The sequence below is a fragment of the Gymnoscopelus microlampas genome (assembly GCF_963454915.1).
Source record: "Gymnoscopelus microlampas genome assembly, chromosome: 23".
In the NCBI taxonomy this organism is placed as follows: Eukaryota; Metazoa; Chordata; class Actinopteri; order Myctophiformes; family Myctophidae; genus Gymnoscopelus; species Gymnoscopelus microlampas.
Window position 1 is genome coordinate 29,360,022 of NC_139960.1, and position 21,960 is coordinate 29,381,981.

At 41.6% G+C, this 21,960-nt stretch overlaps 1 protein-coding gene across 3 annotated transcripts in view; it reads right to left on the bottom strand.

The window, feature by feature from the left end:
- dock4b (dedicator of cytokinesis 4b) overlaps positions 1-21,960 on the bottom strand; it is a 315,514-nt gene that overhangs the window by 109,796 nt on the left and 183,758 nt on the right. For all 3 annotated transcript variants that reach the window (XM_084049385.1, XM_084049386.1, XM_084049384.1), the window contains exons 18-23: positions 20,012-20,109; positions 19,670-19,753; positions 13,341-13,441; positions 9,177-9,258; positions 6,988-7,158; positions 3,882-4,074 (exon numbers count right to left, since the gene is read on the bottom strand). In XM_084049385.1, the coding sequence (XP_083905511.1) occupies positions 3,882-4,074; positions 6,988-7,158; positions 9,177-9,258; positions 13,341-13,441; positions 19,670-19,753; positions 20,012-20,109 (729 nt within the window). The remainder of the gene's footprint in view (positions 1-3,881; positions 4,075-6,987; positions 7,159-9,176; positions 9,259-13,340; positions 13,442-19,669; positions 19,754-20,011; positions 20,110-21,960) is intronic.

The following is a 21,960-nucleotide window of genomic DNA, read 5'->3' on the forward strand; positions in this document are numbered from 1 at the left end:
GGCGGAAAGCAGGGAACAGGCATGCCGCCTTCCGAAAACTGGGACTACAGTTATTCACAGAGCCCATTGCACAGCGCAGAGTAATAGTATAGAACAGAGGTTCTAGCCAGCAGATGGCGCCATCACTCTCAGCTGACAGCCCCATGGCAGAGAGGAAGACCGGCCAATCAACTCGAAAAACCTTCCGAGACTCACTTATGGTAATCTGAGAGGTGTTCTGGGGTCAATTTATACACAGTTAAATTGGCACTCAAAATGTTGCTGTGCAGTATTGTCCCTTCGGGTGCCCTCTTGGTGAAAATTAAAACTGAATTAAGACAAGAGGCAATGATATTGAGACTAGTTTTTTTTTTTTCTCTCTCCTTGGGTAGGCCGCAGAGATCAGTTACACAGTAAAATCCTGTGTTCATTTAACCCTTTAAGACCTGGTCATTTTTAGATTTGAGCTAAAAAGCATTATTTTACACTTTGGGCTATTCAAAAATAGCAGATATACAAGCTCGTAGCGCGGCACCGAGTGCCGCGCTACGAGCTTGTAGATCTGCTATTTTTGAAAAATCGTGAAAATGTGTGCAAATCTTTGAATATATATATCTTTAAAGCGAACCGTTTTTAACTCAAATCTTTGCTTCTGGGGGTCCCTGGAACAAAATATTTAGATGGGGGTCCGCGGCCAAACACATATAATTTTGGGGGTCCTTGACACCACTGATATAGAAACATACGTTTTTCAGAAAACTGTCGAGATTTAGGAGACATGTAGAATCGGCTTCAGGTCTCAATGGGTTAACTCTGAGAGCGTACAAATGTAACCAAATGGACCTGTTACATTTGTACGCTCTCAGCGATACATTTTTTAGTGTATGCTGTCAACACTTTGTCTTTGCACCTCCTACAAAGTGTTGACATCGTAGTGCCATCTAAGCTAGCACACATATGCATGCATGCTTTCATTCTGTACACACACACACACACTTATAATAAATAACACTGAGCACCATATTTTATCATGTCTTAAAGGACAACTTTGTTTTTTTACAACCAAGGTTTATATTTTAGCTTGTAATTAAAGTAAATAAATGATGAGTGTAATTTTTTTTTCATTAGCTGCTTTCTATAGTTTTAACATTTTTTGCGATATTTTTTTACAGTGGGCGGGGGCATTCTGTCCGGTGGCTAAATATGCCTTTTTTACACAATAAAAAAGGTCCGGCTGTCTGAGATGGCCAGATGTGAGTTATTAGGGGCTAGAAGAGCTACTGTAAATAATAATAAAGAAAACGCCGGGTTAATGTGTTAAAAAAATACATATTTAGCCACCGGACAGAATGCCCCCGCCCACTGTGAAAACACTGTAAAAAAGATTGTGAAAATTGCTAAAACTATAGAAAGCAGTAAATTAAAAAAATTTAACACTCATCTTTTATTTACTTTAATTACAATCTAAAACATAAACATTGGTTGTAAAAAACCAAAGTTGTCCTTTAAATGAAGACCTGGAGGCGTGGCCAATGCTGTTCCACTATTTTGAGGATGGTAAAATATCAGAATTAGTCATGGCGCCATGGTGTGACTAATTCAGGGCCGTTTACCGCAGAGCACCTTGGCGCAGGGCGCATTTTACCAACCTCAAAATAGTGAAACAGCATTGGCCACGCCTCCAGGTCTTAAATTAAGACAAAATGAAGACCCGAGTATTTTACTGTGTTCAAACACAGAGGTTCATCACAATCCTGTCCTCCGAAGAAGTCATGTACAATTTAGGCATTTAGCGGTCTTATCAGAAGCAGTGGTGGAAAGTAACTAAGTACATTTACTTAAGTACTGTACTTAAGTAATATTTTGAGGTCTTGTACTTTACTTGAGTATTTCCAATTTCCAATACTTTTACTTCTACTCCACTACATCTCAGAGGCAAATATAGTACTTTTACTCCACTACAATTATTTGAAAACTTTAGTTACTAGTTACTTTGCAGATATAAACTATGATATAATGAAACATACATTAACCACTTTAAAGCTATTTTAAACAATAGGCTATTTGAAAATAGCAGATCTACAAGCTCACAACACGTCGCATCGCGACGCGTTGTGAGCTTGTAGATCGGCTATTTTCAAATATTTAGTACTTTTACTTTTGGTACTTTAAGTACATTTTGATGCCAATACTTTTGTACTTTTACTCAAGTGAGTTTTTAATTCTGGACTTTTACTTGTAACAGAGTATTTTTATATCGCAGTATCGGTACTTTTACTTAAGTAAAGAATTTGAGTACTTTTTCCACCACTGATCAGAAGCGACTCACAACAAGCAAAGGTAATCACTTACATAGAATGTAGACTAGAGAGACAGAGTGTAGTAGTGCCTCAAGAAACGAGGGTCCCAGGTAAAGCAAGGATCTAGCATCAGTCTAACCGATATACTAACGAAATAACAATCTGCACATTGTTGAAACTATAATTGCATAATCTATCATCTTAATCAAGGATTCAGCGACGCGGTTAAGCCAGCGCGCTGTAGGTATATGTGACAATAATCCCCGGCGTTGCTGTCGAATCGCCTGCTGTGTTGAGTCTTTAGCCAGAGGTATGTAACGCAGACTAATGGCTGGGGCACGTATGCAGCGTGACAACCGTCTGAAGTGTGTGTGCGTGTGTGTGTGTGTGTGTATCTACATTCTGTTCATATTTTCTCATGCGAGCATGTGTCTTTATGCACAAATGCCTTCTAAATCTCAACAGTTTTCTGAAAAACGTATGTTTCTATATCAGTGGTGCTCAATCTTTTTCATGTCAAGGACCCCCAAAACTATATGTATTTGGCCGCGGACCCCCATCAAAATATTTTGTTCCAGGGACCCCCCAGAAGCAAAGATTTGAGTTAAAAATGTTTGCTTTAAAAATATATATATTCAAAGATTTGCAGACATTTTCACGATTTTTCAAAAATAGCAGATCTACAAGCTCGTAGCGCGGCACTCGGTGCCGCGCTACAAGCTTGTATATCTGCTATTTGAGCTTGTAGATCTGCTATTTTTTGTGTAAAATAATGCTTTTTAGCTCAAATCTAAAAATGAAACATAGTCCAGGGGCCAACACTGATATTTTCACAAATTGATAACTTCTCAGATTTTTGGTGTTTGCAAAAAGACTGCTTTCCATAAGCTTGTAAAAGTTGACCCTCCCTCGGTCTAGGGTGGTCATAGCTGAATGGGTAGAGAGTCCCCCTGGGAAACTTAAAGGAGGAGTTCACCCAAAAAAAATATTTTCTATCAATTGCACACCCCATGAAGCCTTGAATACATGGATATATTTTGTTTTTTGTCGCAATAATTTGATGCCCGGGTGTATTTCCGGTAGGAGACACAAAGATTCTACTTTGTGTCTCCTACCGGATACATTAGCCGGTAGGTAGTGATAACTGCCATTAAGCTACAAGATTGGAAGGGTTATCATACCAAAATATAAACTAGAGACATGTAGGAAGACAAAAATACAAAAACTTTACGGTCACCTTAGGTGGTACCAAAATATGGCCTGGCCCCTGGACTAACAGTTTCCATGTCTTAATGGGTTAACAAGTGGCTATAATAATAATATAATAATTATTATTAATATTTAATTATTACAGATGCATATGTGTGCTAGCTTAGCTGACCACGTATGTGGTATGTGTGCCTGTGTTTTATAGCTGAGATGCATCATGTTGTCAACGGTGCAATGTGTGGACAGAATACACTGGAAAATCCACAGTGTAAATTAAACTCTGAGTGTGCAAATGTAACCGGGTCCATTAGGTTACATTTGCACACACTCTCAGAGTTAAATGAACACCCTTGGATTTGACTGTGTAGCAGCTGGTTTGGGTAAACCACGTACCGGGGTTGATGTACAGCTGACTCTCTACTGTCTTGACGATGCACTGCAGCTTGACGGCCTCCAGGGGGCACTCTGCGTGGGCCGTGACGGGCAGGCTGCCCAGCGTCTCGCGCACAAAGCCGGCCACCTCGCGCACCGTGAAGATCTTCAACAGCTCGCCGTAGATGGCCGGGAAGGTCCGCAGGAACACCGCCTAATGGAGTGGAATGAATTAACAAGTATTAATATGTAACTTTTTTTGGGTTAATAATATCATATTTTGTCCAATATGTATAGTAATAATAAACTTTATTTGTATAGCACCTTTCATGACATGAAATGCAGCTGAAAGTGCTTTACAGAGCAAGAATACAATTACAGAAAAACTAAATTAACAGTATGTTTGTTTACATGGTTGCATTATAGTTGCCACTATTTTCTGACATCATGTCTAACTAATCCAAGACTATACTCCAAAGAGTCCTAAGTTCACGGGTAGAAAATGATGGCAGTAAAATAACCCCCCGTTTACCCAGACAAACATGAAAGCAAAGACGCTGCTTCACACACACACACACACACACACACACACACACACACACACACACACACACACACACACACACACACACACACACACTCTGAGTGCAAATATGTCAAATGGGATGGGGAATATAAAATATTCTGCACACAGCATAAACACGGACGTATCCAAATTCAGGCCCTGTTCTCCTGTCCATGCTCTAATCTTGGCCGGTTATTTTGTTGGGAAAACAAATGAAAATGTTTACTAGTGGGCCAGGAATTCCCCGACCCAATCATGTTTTGACTGTTCTCTAAGTGGTCAGAGATAATTAAAAACAAAAACAAAAAAGGACTGGCTCAAAGGGAGATTATACTTTATTGATCGAAAAAGAACATCTGCACTCACAACAGGATCACAACAGAAATAACTAAGCTCTCAAGCTTTTTGTGTTTTAACTTTTTGGCAGATGGGTATAAATACATGATCATGTATACATTTGTGTCAATAAACACACTTATGGTTTCCTCTCCTTGAAGTACAGGCATTATGAAATCTTCTCACTGTATCTTGAATGTGCACGATCTCTATTGAACTGAAGACAGATCTGATAGCATGTCAATATCTATTATTTTATGTGAATCTTGTTGATTTGAACTGAGGCGCTTTTATAATAGCAGCAATCTGAGCAACATCCGAAGCATTAACCCATTAAAACCTGAAGCCAATTCTACAATGTCTTCTAAATCCCAACAGTTTTCTGAAAAAAACGTATGTTTCTACAGTATATCAGTGGTTCTCAAACGTTTTCATGTCAAGGACCCCCAAAATGATGTATGTGGCTGCTGACCCCCACCTCAAAATATTTTGTTCCAGGGACCCCCAGAGAGCACAGATTTGAGTTAAAAATGTTCGCTTTAGAACAATATATATTCAAAGACGTGTACACATTTTCACGATTTTTCAAAAATAGCAGATCTACAAGCTCGTAGCGCGGCACTCGGTGCCGCGCTATGAGCTTGTATATCTGCTATTTTTGAATAGCCAACGTGTAGAATAATGCTTTTTTTTAGCTCAAATCAAAAAGTGACACAGATGCGTTCCAGGTCTTAATGGGTTCAAGGTTCAAATAAGAGTTTATTAAAGGCTACTGAAGTCTATCACTGCAGTCCTGTTTACACCACTCCAGAAGCGGAGATGTACCGATCAGACAGCTGGTGCACTGAATAGATGAAATATTATGTACTGTATAAAGGATGTTCCTCAAAACGTCAAGGCTAAAAAAAAACTGCATTCACAATATTTAGAAAATATGGCCCTAAGTGCTGAGAAAACTAAGTGGTGGAGAGCAAGTAGAAATGATAGAAAAACAGAAAAGTTATGAACCTTCCAGGTATTCAATAAATAAATAAATACATTAAAAAAGTCAACTTATAAGTGGGATGTTTCAATAGAACCTGATCTATCCTTCCCCTGAGTGTTTTGAGCGGTGTTCAAATCGTCTACTTTGGTGTAAGCTTTGCTGCGGAAGGCAGTCAACATGGCAACTGGGGATTAGTTGTTAAGAGTATCGGAGCAGGAACAAGTGCTCACAAACACATACTGTAAGCAAATGGCTGTCAATGTGGCACCCAGGAACGCACATCCGTTCTTGAATGGGTTCAAGGAGGTAACTTATTAGGAAGAAACACAAGACCGGCGTTCAAACAGAAGGTATATACAGTATATATAGCGGAACAAGGACAGACACCCACACTCACACTCACACTCACAGACACATGGGAGAAGAACACACGTCGCCTGCAAGCGCACGCAAACGGACACACAATCCGCCCGCTCATGCACACCCACGCGCAGCTGTTGTTGCCGTATAATTGGAGTTATGGTGGGCGTTTTTAGGCCGGCTTGCTTTGCTCCTGTTGAATATGAGTAGAGTGAGAACTGCTGGCGGGAGGAGGCGGTGTTCAGCTTCCGATATCACCCCACCTGGGCATTCATAGTCATCACTGGTGGGGACACGTTTCATAACTGCTTCTGGTCAGACGGATTTAATTACACACGTTTCCTTTTGGGAAATGCAGACTGTTGTCTGCTATGTTTCATAATATCCAAATGAATCTATTTAATTAAAACCACATTAATAGTGGCATCCCAAATTTTGGCACATTTTTCATAAACAATAACTTTTTCCGCTCTTTTTTCAAAACCGATGTACAAGCTCACAACATGTCACAATGTGACGTGTTTTTGAGCTTACAGGTCTGCTATTTTCGCCATTCGTTGTATGACAAGGTATAGTAGGGCTTATGTGGGTAAGAAAAAGACACAGACACCTGGTACTGGGGTCTCTGTGCAACTCCAGAACCCTCCAGTAGCATGAAATCCAATTGCACACCATTTACCGCCGATTGCAACCAAATTAAACGGGGTCCATCTGGAAACAGGACATTGTGTGGCCTGCAAGCGGAACAGGTTTGATGAGGACACAATGCATAGTACAGCAGTTTAGCCACCCAGCAGCAGTGGTGGATAAAGTACTTGAGTCAAAGTATAGATACACACACACACACACACACACACACACACACACACACACACCCGTACCTGTGTCTGAGTGACGGGGCTGGTCCCTTTGTTTTCCTGGGACAGGAAGAAGCGGATGGACATGAAGAGTTCATGGATACAGACGCGAAACTCGTCCTCATTCTGCCCTCCGGTGGCCAATGAGAAGAGCCGACGGGACTGGATTATGTACTTGAAGATGTACTCGCTGGCCTGGAAGACAGATGACAAAAACATGTAAAAAAATGATCTACAAGCTCACAATGTAGGTCAAACCAGCTGCCGAGCCCGTTTTCCTCTATCGATTAGTCACCCCATGGAGACTAGACTTTTTTTTTTTTTGTCGCATTCCTAAGCCAATAATTTGATGACCAGCGGACCGGTAGGCAGTGGTTCCGGTAGGAGACACAAAGGAGACTCTTTGTGTCTCCTACCGGAACCGCTGCTGGTCATCAAATCATTGGCTTAGGAATGGGATAAAAAACTAAAAAATATCCATGAATTGAAGTCTCCATGGGATGACTAATCAATAGAAAAAAAGTCATACAGTATCATATCAAAATTGCCAGTCACTATCCCTTTAAAATAGAACTAAGGGTAGAACGTGACACAGAACAGGGGCCTGCTGATGCAATCTAAACCACTGATGTAGAATACATTATATGGTATACCAGGATAGTTTAGTGAGAAAGACAGCATCTCTCTTCAAAGAATATAACATCATTGTTTTACAAATCACACACCAGACAACACAGCAGGAAAAAAACTAAACAACGTTTGTCGTTTACATAATTACTTATTCATCAGCGCATGCACGCGGACGGAACATTATTTTTCCATAGAAACCTGCTGTGTGAATGATGAATGACGAACAGCACCATCATGGCTGCCATGTGTCTCCCTGATACCATCGTCTACATGAGTCATTAGAATAATGCAACGTGCACGAGTGCGTGCGTGCGTCAGGGGGCCCGGGAGTATAACACTTTCTACAGAGCACGTTTGTGGATCCTCTGTTAATGAATTTATTTTTGGGGCATTTTATGCTATATTCGGATAGGACAGTGAACAGAAAAGACAGGAGGGGGCTTGACATGAGTGACTCTGGTCGGATTCGAACCGGGATCAACTGTGAAAAGCGCTGTAGCCTTATTTATGTGCTATGCACTCTGACACGATGAGACACCGGGGTGCCCCTTTGTGTATCATTAATGAAGTATTAACTGGGTTGGTGGCTTGTAGAGGTGTAAACTCATGCCTAAACTGATATAGTACCATCTAGAGGAACAGTTCACCGGTCTCCAGTAGGAGACTCAATGGAGACTCGTTGGCTGGTCATCAAATTATTGGCTTAGGAATGCGATTAAAAACAAAAAGGTCATGAATTCAAGGCTTCATGGGGTGTGTAATTGATAGACAATATGTCATTTCTGGGGTGAACTACTCCTTTATCAACATTATCCCTGGTGTCCCTATTTTGGGAAAAAAAAGTCAAATTGTTTTCAAATTTAAAATTCTGAATAAAAATGGAAAATATCAGATCTACAAGCTTGGGTGGCAGTAAAGTGTCTATGCAATTTACTGTATATCTCTAGCCTGACACAATTATCATTTTGTTTCACTCCATTATTCAGTCTGACGTCCCTCTCAGTGCAGACGTTTTCTGAGATGGGGGCGTGGCCAAAGTGGGACTGTTTGGTGATTGGTTCATACTGGGTGATCCCGATCGGGCTGGTTCGATTTTTGACCGAAAAAAAACCCTGCATTTCTACAGCATCAGAAGACCCTGTGTGTGAGGCTAGTGATTCAGGGCCTGGAGCCAGGCTAGTATATCTTATGACACTTTCTATAACAACCTATAGTGAATCATCAGTGGTCATTAAACTCAGTGTGTGTGTGTGTGTGTGTGTGTGTGTGTGTGTGTGTGTGTGTGTGTGTGTGTGTGTGTGTGGCGTGCGTGCGTGCGTGCGTGCGTGTGCTTAGGGACATTAACCCATTAAGACCTGAGGCCGCATCTAAACATTTTCAAAATCCCCCCCAAAAAAATCGGGAAATAAATATTTAAAAAAAAAATGTCACGATTTTTCAAAAATAGCAGATCTACAAGCTCATAGCGCGGCACTCGGTGCCGCGCTATGAGCTTGTAGATCTGCTATTTTTGAATAGCCAAAGACATCTAAAGTGACACAGATGCGTTCCAGGTATCAATGGGTTAATGTGAACCTTCTCACCTTGAGGACTTGCTGGATGTGGTCCTGGTGGTCTGCGTCAATGATGCGATCCACGTACCACTTCAACACTTTGATCAGGTCCCTGGGGGAAGCACAACAAACACACGCACACACACACACACACACACACACACGTGTCTAGGAATGGGGACCCGTTTTTTTCAATACAGTCTATAATGCCTCCGCAATCCCACTGGCTGTAACTAAGACACTTCACTCGGACATCGTTTCGATCCGTTGGGATCTTCGTCGGGTAAATTGAAAAATTGTCAGAGTAAAGCCTCTCCGACCTACTTACTTAGATCTGTAAGTGCATGTTACACACACACACACACACACACACTGTAGGCGAAACGTGCAAACACATACACACGCTTGTGCACACCACTGAGCTCAAACATATCCCCTTCCAAGCAGTAGTGTAAAGTAAATAACATTTACTCAAGTACTGTACTAAAGTACAATTTTGAGGTACTCTTGATGCAACGCGTTGTGATCATGTAGATCTGCTATTTTCAAACATTTAGTACTTTTACTGTTGGTACTTTAAGTACATTTTGACACCGATACTTTTGTACTTTTCTTTGTAAGTACATTTTGAATTCCGGACTTTTACTTGTAACAGGGTACTTCTACATTGCAGTATTGATACTTTCACTTAAGTAAAACATTTGGGTACGTTTTCCACCACTGCTCCCAAGGAACCACTTTTACTCATGACAGAGATATCGGCATGACTGTAGCTCTGTGCTCAGCATGACTTCCGTGCAAAATGGAAGTGGCTTTCGCGACGGAAGAGGTCCTACACCCAGCTCATGATCACGGGACACCAGTGGAGAGAGGGTGAGAAGTTTCAAGTACCTCCGTGAGTCGGTGTGCACATCACCGAGACCTTGTCACGGGAAATGCACACAGACACTGTGGCTCGGAAGAGGCTAGGCAGCGTCTGTACCACCTCAGACAGCTGATAAAATGCAAGGTCTCACAGAAAAGGCCCTGAGCTACCACTCAGAGCATTCTGACATGGGTTATACTCCGTTTGGTACAGGAATAGTTCCTCCTAGAACCAGCCCAGCCCTGCAGGTGTTTAACCCATTAAGACCTGAAGCCGATTCTACAAATGTCTTCTAAATCCCAACAGTATTCTGAAAAATAAAAACGTATGTTGCTATATCAGTGGTGCTCAAACTTTTTCATGAAAGGACCCGCCAAAATTATATGTATTTTGAGCCCCAGAAGCAAAGATTTGAGTTAAAAATGTTCGCTTTCAAAATATATATATTCAAAGATTTGCACACATTTTCACGATTTTTCAAAAAATAGCAGATCTACAAGCTCATAGCGCGGCCCTCGGTGCAGCGCTATGAGCTTGTATACAGTATCTGCTATTTTTGAATAGCCAAAAGTGTAAAATATGTCATTTTAGCTCAAATCTAAAAATGACACAGATGCGTTCCAGGTCTTAATGGGTAAACAGTTTGGTTGGTTAATTTAGGACAGGGGATTTCAACTGGTGGTCCGTGGACCACTGGTGGTCCATGAAGGTATAGCGTGTGGTCCCCATGCTTTCCTTTCCTTTTTCACAGCTGTTGGTGTTTGCGTGATTTGAGGACAGTAGAATCGAAGACATCATTATCGTTATCAGTGGTCATTTGAGGAGGCTTGTGCTTCAATTCCAAAAAGCACTTCAAGCTTAACTACTAAAGAAGCGGATCAGCTCATTGAGAACCACAGACTCTGTCAAGAGGCACACGTATGAAACACAGTCCCTTGTGAAGTTCTGGATGAGTTGTAAGGCCAAACAAAAAAGTGTTTTTCTGTATCTCTGTGAGAGTGTATTTTCCATACTGGCATACCTGGCAAATAATACAGGGCTAGGTTGGAGCCAGGAAATGACATGAGACTTCTGAGATTCCTGTCCACCACTAAAGCCAAGAATAAACAGACTGTGCAACTCAAGAAAATAACTAATATTTGCCCATATCCCCAACAACACAACAATGGTCCCCAGGTTGATAATTAGTGAGTGAGCCCCTTCTAATTAATTGTGGTTGGGTATTAGTAGGAGGCAAAATCATGTTGGTTGTTTACTCTAAGATCCCCTACTAAATCATTTTGGTGGGGTATTTTAGGAGACATATCCATTGAGGAGGCTTTCCCTACTAAATAAATGTGGTTTGTTACTTTAGGAGGCAACCCCTGCTAAATCATTTTGATTGGTTATTTTAGGAGGAATCCCCTACTGAATCATTTTGGTTGGGTACTTCAGAAGGCATCCCCTACTAAATAATTGAACGGTTAGGTTGGCTACTTTAGGCCAGATCCTTAATGCTGACTTTCAGGTAACTTCAGTCCACTTCAGACCAGCGACTGAGTCATTTCGATGCAGAGCCCTTGTTCATAACACAGGGCCGTTTGTAACGAAAGTGTCACGTTTTGGAAGAGTTTCTCTCTTTCCGTCTCTCCGCCGTGGAGCTTTTGTTTTAATTAAACATGATCGGAGCAGATGCGGTGGCACTATTTTTGGAACCTGGAGGAGGAAATCACAGGTAGATCGGAGGTGAAGGGAGATGCATTTGGCAACCGTGTGAGCCTGTGTGTCAGCCGTGTCTGAGGAATGCGACAGCACGCTATCATAGCAGGTACAGCGAGCGAGAATAGGACAGTCTGTGAGAACAGCAGGTCGTGCGCGCGTGCGTGTGTGTGTGTGTGTGTGTGTGTGTGTGTGTGTGTGTGTGTGTGTGTGTGTGTGTGTGTGTGTGTGTGTGTGTGTGTGTGTGTGTGTGTGTGTGTGTGTGTGTGTGTGTGTGTGTGTGTGTGTGTGTGTGTGTGTGTGTGTGTGTGTGTGTGTGTGTGTGTGTGTGTGTGAAGGAAGAGATGGGAGGTGTGGAGAAGACAGAACAAGACACGGGGAGACGAGGCCAGCTGAGAGGAGAGCTCTGCGCAATTCGTTTTTCCGCAGGCAGGGGGCACCGCAAGCATCTGGTGTGAACTCAAGTCAGAATAGACCAGCACAGAGCTGTCCCACAGCAGCACTTCTTTGCTGCTTTAGAATGAGGCTTACAAGCCATTCATAACTGTCAGTTAAATTGCAAACTGACACTGACCCAACAATACTGGCATTTATTGCAATGAGCGAGCAGGTTTGCTTTCTCTTGGCATACTGTAGATACGACCATTCACAGGACATCACTGTTGATATTGTCGACATTGACTGCCCTCGTGAAATCCCTATAATGTTCATTACTGTACAGCAGGGGTCTTCAACGTTTTCAGGCCAAGGACCCCCTAGCTGAGAGAGAGATGAAGCAGGGACCCCTACTCTATATTGTATAAAATTGTGTTTCAGATTAAAGTTGTTTTTTTTACTTAGTCTGCTATTTTTTCCCTCTACAACTATATTTTTGGCTAATGTTCCCCTCAGAAAAGGAATTCTACGGTTCAAGTGGTTAAGGTAAAAATAAAAAAAAATCATATCCCACAAAGATTTGGCGGACCCCCTGTAGTAACTCTGAGGACCCCCTAGGGCAGTGGTTCTCAAACTTTTTCATGTCAAGGACCCCCAAATTGACACTTATTAGCCCGCGGACCCCCATTTCAAAAGATATGCCACGGACCCCCATAAGAGAAGATATTTTACGGCTCTAGCAGTGATTCTCAACCATTTTAATTTCAAGGACCCCCAGTTTAACATGCATTAGGGCTACAGACCCCCATTTAATGGCATTTCTATCACTTGGACCGCAATTTATATTGTAAAATCTATGTCAATTTAACTCTGAGAGAGTACAAATGGAACCAAATGGACCCGTTAGGGTCCATTTGGTTCCATTTGTACACTCTCAGAGTTAGAGACCCACAAGGGTCCATTTGGTGCCTAATCTATCATTTAGCTGGGGACCCCCTGGAACCCCCTCAAGTACCCCTGGGGGTCCACTTTGAGAACCAATGCCCTAGGGGTCCCGGACCCCCTGTTGAAGACCCCGGCTGTACAGTATGTGTGAAACTCATACTGAAACCCATTCAATGCTAAATGGCTGAAGTACTGCACTTCTCAGCACGCCGTTGTACTCAGATATAGTAGATACCTGCAGAGCTACGCCACTACCACATTCAACCTGGCGTTACTATTTTACACGCACACACACGCACACACATACACACCTGTAGGACAGAGCCCCCGCAAAGTGGCTCTCAATGTAGGTGTCCATGACGGGCTTGAAGTGCTGGAACTTGCTGTCCTGGAGGAGGTTGATGATGTAAACCTGGAAGAACGAGGAGAAAAATGTGTGGATGAATGTCAATTTATCATTAAATGACAAAACGACCACATCCTCGCAAATGGGAACCAAATGGCTGTGATGGATGCACAAAAGGCTGAAGTTCGCAATTAATAAAGTGAAACACGTAAATGTATATTGTGAGGAATAAGTCATTATTTGATAGGCTCTGTATATTAGAGGCTTCCTAATGGAGTGAAATGGTCGTCTCTATCCCCAATCTCAAGACCTAAGGCCAGTCTAGGCAAGTCTTGATCTTCTTGGCTTTAATTTAACAAGATGTTTTTGCTCTAGATAAAATGTGTCTGATTTGATGTATTTATCTGATGTGGATATCACAAATACATTGGACGAACCAGATGTGTTGCTTACAGTGTATATAGCACAAGTGCTAATTTTCAACACCTGTTGAAACAGGAAGCTCCTCTAATGTACAGTAGCACCAATCTAGAACCAACCAATCAGGTCCGAGACCCAATATAGGATACAATACAGGTACAATATACTAATTAATTAACATTTATCAAAATACAACCAACATTACTCGCTTTTTGTCTTGGGTTTCAAGGCTTGTGTGGCTGTACGTTATAAAGTTAATTGAATACACTTGGGAAAAGAGCATTGTCTTATTGCATAATTCCAAGACAATTACAACCATTGTTGAACTACAGTACAAAATAGATGCGCTATGTATAGTACAAAGATAATCACTGCAGATTAATGGGGTACAATATTGAATTCCATCTCGCAAGATTAAGCCATTAAGACCGGGGACGCATCTGTGTCATTTTAAGATTTCTTTGGCTATTCAAAAATAGCAGATCTACAAGCTCATAGCGCGGCACCGAGTGCCGCGCTACGAGCTTGTAGATCTGCTATTTTTGTAAAATCGTGAAAATGTGTGCAAATCTTTGTATATATACATATTTTTTAAAACGTTAGGATTTAGGAAAAAAAATGTAATCGGCTTCAGGTCTTAATGGGTTAAAAATCAGTTCTCATTCCGTTGCAGTGACGCAGTTACGAACGCACGCACACACACACACACACACAGCATTTTTTTTACTTCTGGTTAGCGTTTTTCCTGCAGTGTGAATTGCATTGTGTCTGCAGCAATGAAACGCTGTGAAAAGAAACTCGTTCCAAGTTGGGACGTGTTCAGATGGAGGAGAGAATAAGTCCTCTGGGTCGTCCATTCATTTAGAATGCCACCAAAAGGACACTTGATGGCTTCAATGCCTCACTGCTTCTCATCATCAGTAAGCTGAGAATGGAGATGTGCGAGCGTGCGTGTGATGTGTGTGATGTGTGTGTGTGCGTGTGTGTGTGTGTGTGTGTGTGTGTGTGTGTGTACACGCAGTACTTGTATTACTATACACGTGAGGGCCCAATGTCCCCACACATATAGCAGAATCTGAGAAATAGATGTTGTGAGGACAATTTTCCTGGTCCTCACAAGAGCAATGATAGTTGTATCTCAATCTTTTTCATGTCAAGGACCCCCAAAATGATATGTATTTAGCTGTGGACCCCCATCTCAAAATATTTTGTTCCAGGGACCCCCAGAAGTAGATTTGAGTTAAAATGTTTCGCTTTGAAACAATATTTATTCAAAGATTTGCACTCATTTTCACAATTTTTCAAAAATAGCAGATCTACAAGCTCGTAGCGCGGCACTCGGTGCCGCGCTATGAGCTTGTATATCTGCTATTTTTGAATAGCCCAAAGTGTAAAATAATGCTTTTTAACTCAAATGAAAAAGTGACACAGATGCGTTCCAGGTCTTAATGGGTAAAAAAAGATTTGGGGAGTTGGGGCTTACAATTTAGGAAAGAGATTCAGGCTAAGGTTAGGGTTAGGATTAGAGACTTAGATGTGAGCTTTAGGGGTTGGGTTTGAAGTTATAAGCTGAGTCATACTTAGTTTCGCGCCGGCGTTAAGCAAGCACCGAAAACAGCAAATCTACATGCTCACAATGCACCGCAGTGCAACGCGCTGTGAGCTTGTAGATCGGCTATATTCGGCTTTAGTGTTAAGTTGTTGGTTTTTTTTTTTCGTTTTCATCTGCCTCAACATTGATGTCCTCACAAGTACAGTATAGTAATACAAGCGTGTGTGCGTGTGTGTGTGTGTGTGTGTGTGTGTGTGTGTGTGTGTGTGTGTGTGTGCGCAGGGGATCAATCAATGCCCTTGCTCTATCAGTGCATTGCAGCATGACTGTTCTGAGATTGCTTCACCAAGCTCTATTACTTTACCTCTGTACATCTATTCACCAGCGGTGGAAACTAACTAAGGACATTTACTCAAGTACTGTACTTAAGTACAATTCAGAGGTAACTGTGTCATTTTTAGATTTGAGCTAAAAAGCATTATTTTACACTTTGGGCTATTCAAAAATAGCAGATATACAAGCTCATAGCGCGGCACCGAGTGCCGCACTATGAGCTTGTAGATCTGCTATTTTTGAAAATTTGTGAAAATGTGTGCAAATCTTTGAATATATATATTTTAAAGCAAACATTTTTAACTCAAATCTTTGCTTCTGGGGGGTCCTGGAACAACATATTTTGATGGGGGTCCGCGGCCAAATACATATAATTTTGGGGGTCCTTGACATGAAAAAGATTGAGCACCACTGATATAGAAACATACGTTTTTCAGAAAACTGTTGAGATTTAGGAGACATGTAGAATCGGCTTCAGGTCTCAATGGGTTAATGCATTCTACTAATTACGATCGATAATATCATGGAGAGATCAGCACTTTTACGTTTGCTACTGTGAGTCTACTTTGATGACAACAATACTTACGTAACATTTTGAACGGACGTTTTACTATAACTATGTTGTTTTACAAATTGTTCAAAGAGTAACATCAACGACAGAGGTGAACAATATCACTTGGATCACTTTCAGAGCGATTTCATTAACGATAGAAACACCGACAGACGATCAATATCAATCAGAAGGACATCTGGGATGCAATCGCCCCCCCCCCCCCCCCCGTCACAATCAGTAGTCATTTTGTCATTAACAGAGATGAGGAGATGATTATGAATAGCTAACCTTGGCTGGTAGGCAGTGGTGTAAAGTAACTGTACTTAAGTACAGTTTTGAGGTGTTTTTAATTTACTGGAGTATTTCCACTTTTCAGTACTTTTACTTCTACCCCACTACATCTCAGAGGCAAATATTGTACTTTTACCCCACTACAATTATTTGAAAACTTCAGTTACTGGTTACTTTGTAGATTTTGATCATTATTACAAAACATACACTAACCACTTCAGCCCTATATATATTTTGGCCATTTGAAAATAGCAGATCTACAAGCTCACAATGCGTCGTGATGCCACGCATTGTGAGTTTGTAGATCTGCTATTTTCAAAAAATCTTTTTTTAAAACAACTAGATCTAGATAATGAGTACTTATACTTTTGGTATTTTAAGTACATTTTTATGCCAATACTTTTGTACTTTTACTCAAGTAAATGTTTAATTCCGGACTTTTATTTGTAATGCAATATTTCTACATACTGTAGCAGTATTGACACTTTTACTTAAGTACAAAATGTGAGTACTTTTCCCACCACTGCTGGTAGGCCAGCTGGCGTTACCTCAGGTTGCCTACAACCAGTGGTGGAAAAAGTACTCAAATTATTTACTTAAGTAAAAGTACCAATACTGCAATATAAAAATACTCTGTTAGGGCGCGCTCTCACCAAAAGTTGGCTGGCCGCTGTTAAACGCAGGTTGTGCGCGGCCACAGTTTTTTGCAGCCAGCGGATTCTAAAAAAACGCTGTGACGCACCTGTCAATCACATTCAAGACCGTCCCCGTAGCCCGCACCGCCACTAGACAAAAACATTTCTTTGCACTTTCACACTTGGGGTTCGTACATCTACATACACATTCAGATTTAAAATATAAAGTGCTTACCCCATGGCCACGGATGTTACAATCATGTACAGGCCCTCACAAGTATCCGTATCTTCCGTATTGTTCAATAAAAAGCATTTTAATCCAATCAGTGGTCATTTTCTCCGTATGCTTGTAACTGCGCGACCCTAGCGGTTGAGAGGTGTATTGCACTGTTGGTACATTATAACTCTATGGGGAAATGGCCACCAATCGGATTATAATGCTTTTTATTGAACAATACGGAAGATACGGGTACTTCTGAGGGTCCGTACATGATTGTAAAATCCATGGCCATGGGGTAAGCACTTTATATTTTAAATCTGAATGTGTATGTAGATGTACGAACCCCAAGTGCACAAATTATAAAGTACTGGGTGAGATGCAACAGCTACAACCAATTGGTCCACTGAGAGCACCATGTTGCTTCCTGAGTCTTGGGACGGTCCGCCTTCGACTCACCCGATTGGACAGAGGGGTAAAATCAGCTCCTGCCTCCAGCAGTTTTATGCTTCTTCGTGTAGAGCGGATAAACGCAAGGTCTGCGCGACAAGCGGAAAAATCTGCTCTTGCGTGAATCCACGCATTTGCATTGACAAAGCATTGGCAGATTCTGCCCCAGAGGTAAAATAAAAGTGCGGTGGGAGCGCGCCCTTACAAGTAAAAGTCCAGAATTCAAAATTTACTTGAGTAAAAGTACAAAAGTATTGGCATCAAAATGTACTTAAAGTACCAAAAGTAAAAGTACTAAATATTTGAAAATAGCCGATCTACAAGCTCACAACGCGCCGCGATGCGACGCGTTGTGAGCTTGTAGATCGGCTATTTTCAAATAGCCTATGTATAAAATAGGGCTAAAGTGGTTAATGTATGTTTCATTATATCATAGTTTATATATGAAAAGTAACTAGTAACTAAAGTGTTCAAATAATTGTAGTGGAGTAAAAGTACAATATTTGCCTCTGAGATGTAGTGGAGTAGAAGTAAAAGTACTGAAAATGGTAAATACTCCAGTAAAGTAAAAAATCCTCAAAAGTGTACTTAAGTACAGTACTTGAGTAAATGTACTTAGTTACTTTACACCACTGCCTACAACTATCTTGCCTACTTATAATGAATAATCAGAGTCCGGTTATCCACATCAGCCTCTGCCTATTGCATGTGTCTTTCAGCCCCACGGAGGTGGAGATATCTCTCTCTCTCTCTCTCTCTGTCTCTCTGCCTCCGTGTGTGGACTCCTACACAGCTGAACTTTGCGCAGCTCGATGCCACTGTTTACAGAACCGCTCATCCGCGTGGATGCTCACATAATCATCCTCATAGTTCGTGCTTTGGTGTGAATACAGAGTATTTTTACCATTGTGGTATTGCTACTCGTGCTTAACCCATTAGGGCCTGAGGTTCCGATTCTACAACAGTTTTTTTTTAAAACCTATGTTGCTATTATATCAGTGGTTCTAAAATGTATTTCACCGCGGACCCCCATCTCAAAATATGTTGTTCTAGGGACCCCCCAGAAGCAGAGATTTGAGTTACAAATGTTTGCTTTAAAAAAAACATTTATTCAAAGATTTGCACACATTTTCTTGATTTTTCAAAAATTGCAGATCTACAAGCTCATAGCGCGGCACTCGGTGCCGCGCTATGAGCTTGTAGATCTGCTATTTTTGAATAGCCAAAGTGTAAAATAATGCTTTTTAGCTCAAATCAAAAAGTGACACAGGCGCATTCCAGGTCTTAATGGGTTAAGTAAAGCAAATCAGAGAACTTCTTCCACATACTGTTATTCACTCAAATCCTTAGTACGGGTGTGCATCGGTCTGTCTGTCCTTCCTAAATGAATAATGTACTCAAATAATGACATCATGCACTTCACGTAAGGCGGTCACATCAACATCGTGCATGTTGTTGATCTCATTCATTCTGTTACTATACCTGTTCACGTTTCAATAAACCGGTGCTCCTGTGGGGGTTCTGATAAACTGTCCATCTAACAGTTTATCTGACATAGATGGACAGTTTATGAGAACTCCACAGGAGACACATCTGGTTGTGGGAGCATTCCTATTGGCTACAACGTCTGTCATTCAACCCGTATAATCCAATACCTTGACACAACCTCCAGTCCTTATCTCTGTCTGTCTGTCTGTCTGTCTGTCTGTCTGTCTGTCTGTCTGTCTGTCTGTCTGTCTGTCTGTCTGTCTGTCTGTCTGTCTGTCTGTCTGTCTGTCTGTCTGTCTGTCTGTCTGTCTGTCTGTGGATCTAGTAAACAGCTCGATATCAGGAGGACACTTACCAGGGAGTCAAACACCTTCAGCCCATATCTCTGTGAGCTCTCGTCCAGAATCCCAAACAATGTGTCCAGGGTGTCTTGCAAAAACTGGGGGAGGATGAGAATATAGGAACCGTTATGCAAAATAATATACGACGATGCACATTTAACCACTTAGGCCCCATATCATTTGTTGTGCGTCATGTCCTGTGTGTGTATTATGACTTGCCCAAAACAGGGACGCCAGTTTGAAAGTGGTCAACATACTTTGTTTTCCGTACCAACTGAATTTAGAATATTGTCTGGAATCCAATCGAAATGTGTGTTATGTACAGTACACATGTATATACTGTACATGCAACCTACCTTGACTATCTCTGAGCCATCGATTTCCTTCAGCTTGGACAGGCTGTCATTAATTCTCTCTGGATGGGCCCTCCACTTTAACAGGTCCAACATGTCACCTGACAGAGAGAGAGAGAGAGAGAGAGAGAGAGAGAGAGAGAGAGATGTACAGACAGTCAAATAAAGACGTCACAAAAAAAGTCTTACAGAGGAACAAAAATGTAGAGTATGAGTTGAGCGATGCAGAGTGATAGGAAAAAAATAAACGGCAAACAAACAAAAGAAAAAAAACAGAAGTATGAGGACGTGAGCATCACAAAAACATCCCCGCACTCCCTTCATTTGCAACCACACACTACAACGCCGACTACAAAGTAATGGTGACATTTCCAAGTGCAGCAGGATGCAGTTAAAGAAAGTCATTTTGCTGAGGCAGAGTCCCCAAACAACAGCATGAATAAAACATCAGCCGTACACCAGGAACTGCTTCCTAAAGCTGTCCCCGAAGATTCACTGAACCGCCAGCCTGTCTTCAGTCTGTGTGCGTGTGTGCGCGTGTGCGCGCGTGTGTGTGTGTGTGTGTGCACACGTGTCCTTAAGAGCCCAACATCACTAATTTGCTCACATATTGCAGATGACTACTTCCACAGCAACATACCCCCAATTCTCTGACAACAGACAACTGTGCTTGTGGCTTTTCTCTAGCAAATATCCAATCGTATGAAGTTAGCTTGTGATTGTACTCTAAAGACCACAATTAGCTGGATGCTTATTGGCTCTGCTGTCCCCCGTGAAAGTAATTGGTGGTTAAATTAGCAGCACGGTGGCCAGCTAATTCCTTTTTCTTTTCTTTTTTTGGCCCACCACTGCGGAAAATGTTTTTGTCATTTTTGTCCTCTCCTTTATAGACCCCTTAACAGACGACGTCATACTGGCTGCATACTGGCTGCGCGCAACGAAACCCATTATATCAGGTCTCGTTAGGACGCGTCTCACTAGCCAACACACACAAGAGGGGGTTGGGGTGTGCTGAAACCAGTGCACCCCGAAACAGGTTGGGAATTGATTGCGTGAAACAATCACCTGTGCGTCCAGGCTCAATGTTAGTAAACAAATAATTGGTCTATAGCAGCCTGTCAGATTAGTACTTGAAATGTATGCTGGTTCTTTGATTAGCGAATCACTACAGAATCTACAGTTTTTTGATTTCATATTTTTTTATGAAGGAATGCGGTTTAACCCATGAAGACCTGGAACTGTGTCATTTTTAGATTTGAGCTAAAAAAGCATTATTTTACACTTTGGGCTATTCAAAAATAGCAGATATACAAGCTCGTAGCGCGGCACCGAGTGCCGCGCTACGAGCTTGTAGATCTGCTATTTTTGAAAATTCGTGAAAATGCGTGCAAATCTTTGAATATATATATTTTTAAAGCGAACATTTTTAACTCAAATCTTTGCTTCTGGGGGGTCCCTGGAACAAAATATTTTGATGGGGGTCCGCGGCCAAATACATATAATTTTGGGGGTCCTTGACATGAAAAAGATTGAGCACCACTGATATAGAAACATAACGTTTTTGAGAATACTGTTGAGATTTAGGAGACATGTAGAATCGGCTTCAGGTCTCAATGGGTTAAGGTTATCGACATGCATTTGATGTACGCATGTGCATACAATTAAACACCAGGCATCTAATACTGGTGTTTAAAGATTGTATCCCATCTGTCTTCTACTGACTGTTAGAAAACATCATCTAGCCCAGGGGTGATGCAACTGATGGAGAGGGTCACTATATTTCCACACTCACTCCAGAGGGCCACATTGCATATACTGTTGGGCAGAAACCTCTCATCTCCGTATTTTAACTTTTTGCGCCATTCTACGGTATGTCACACAAAAGTTGCAAAAATAGCCGATCTACAAGCTCAAAATGTGTCGCAGTGCAACGCGTTTTGAGCTTGTACATC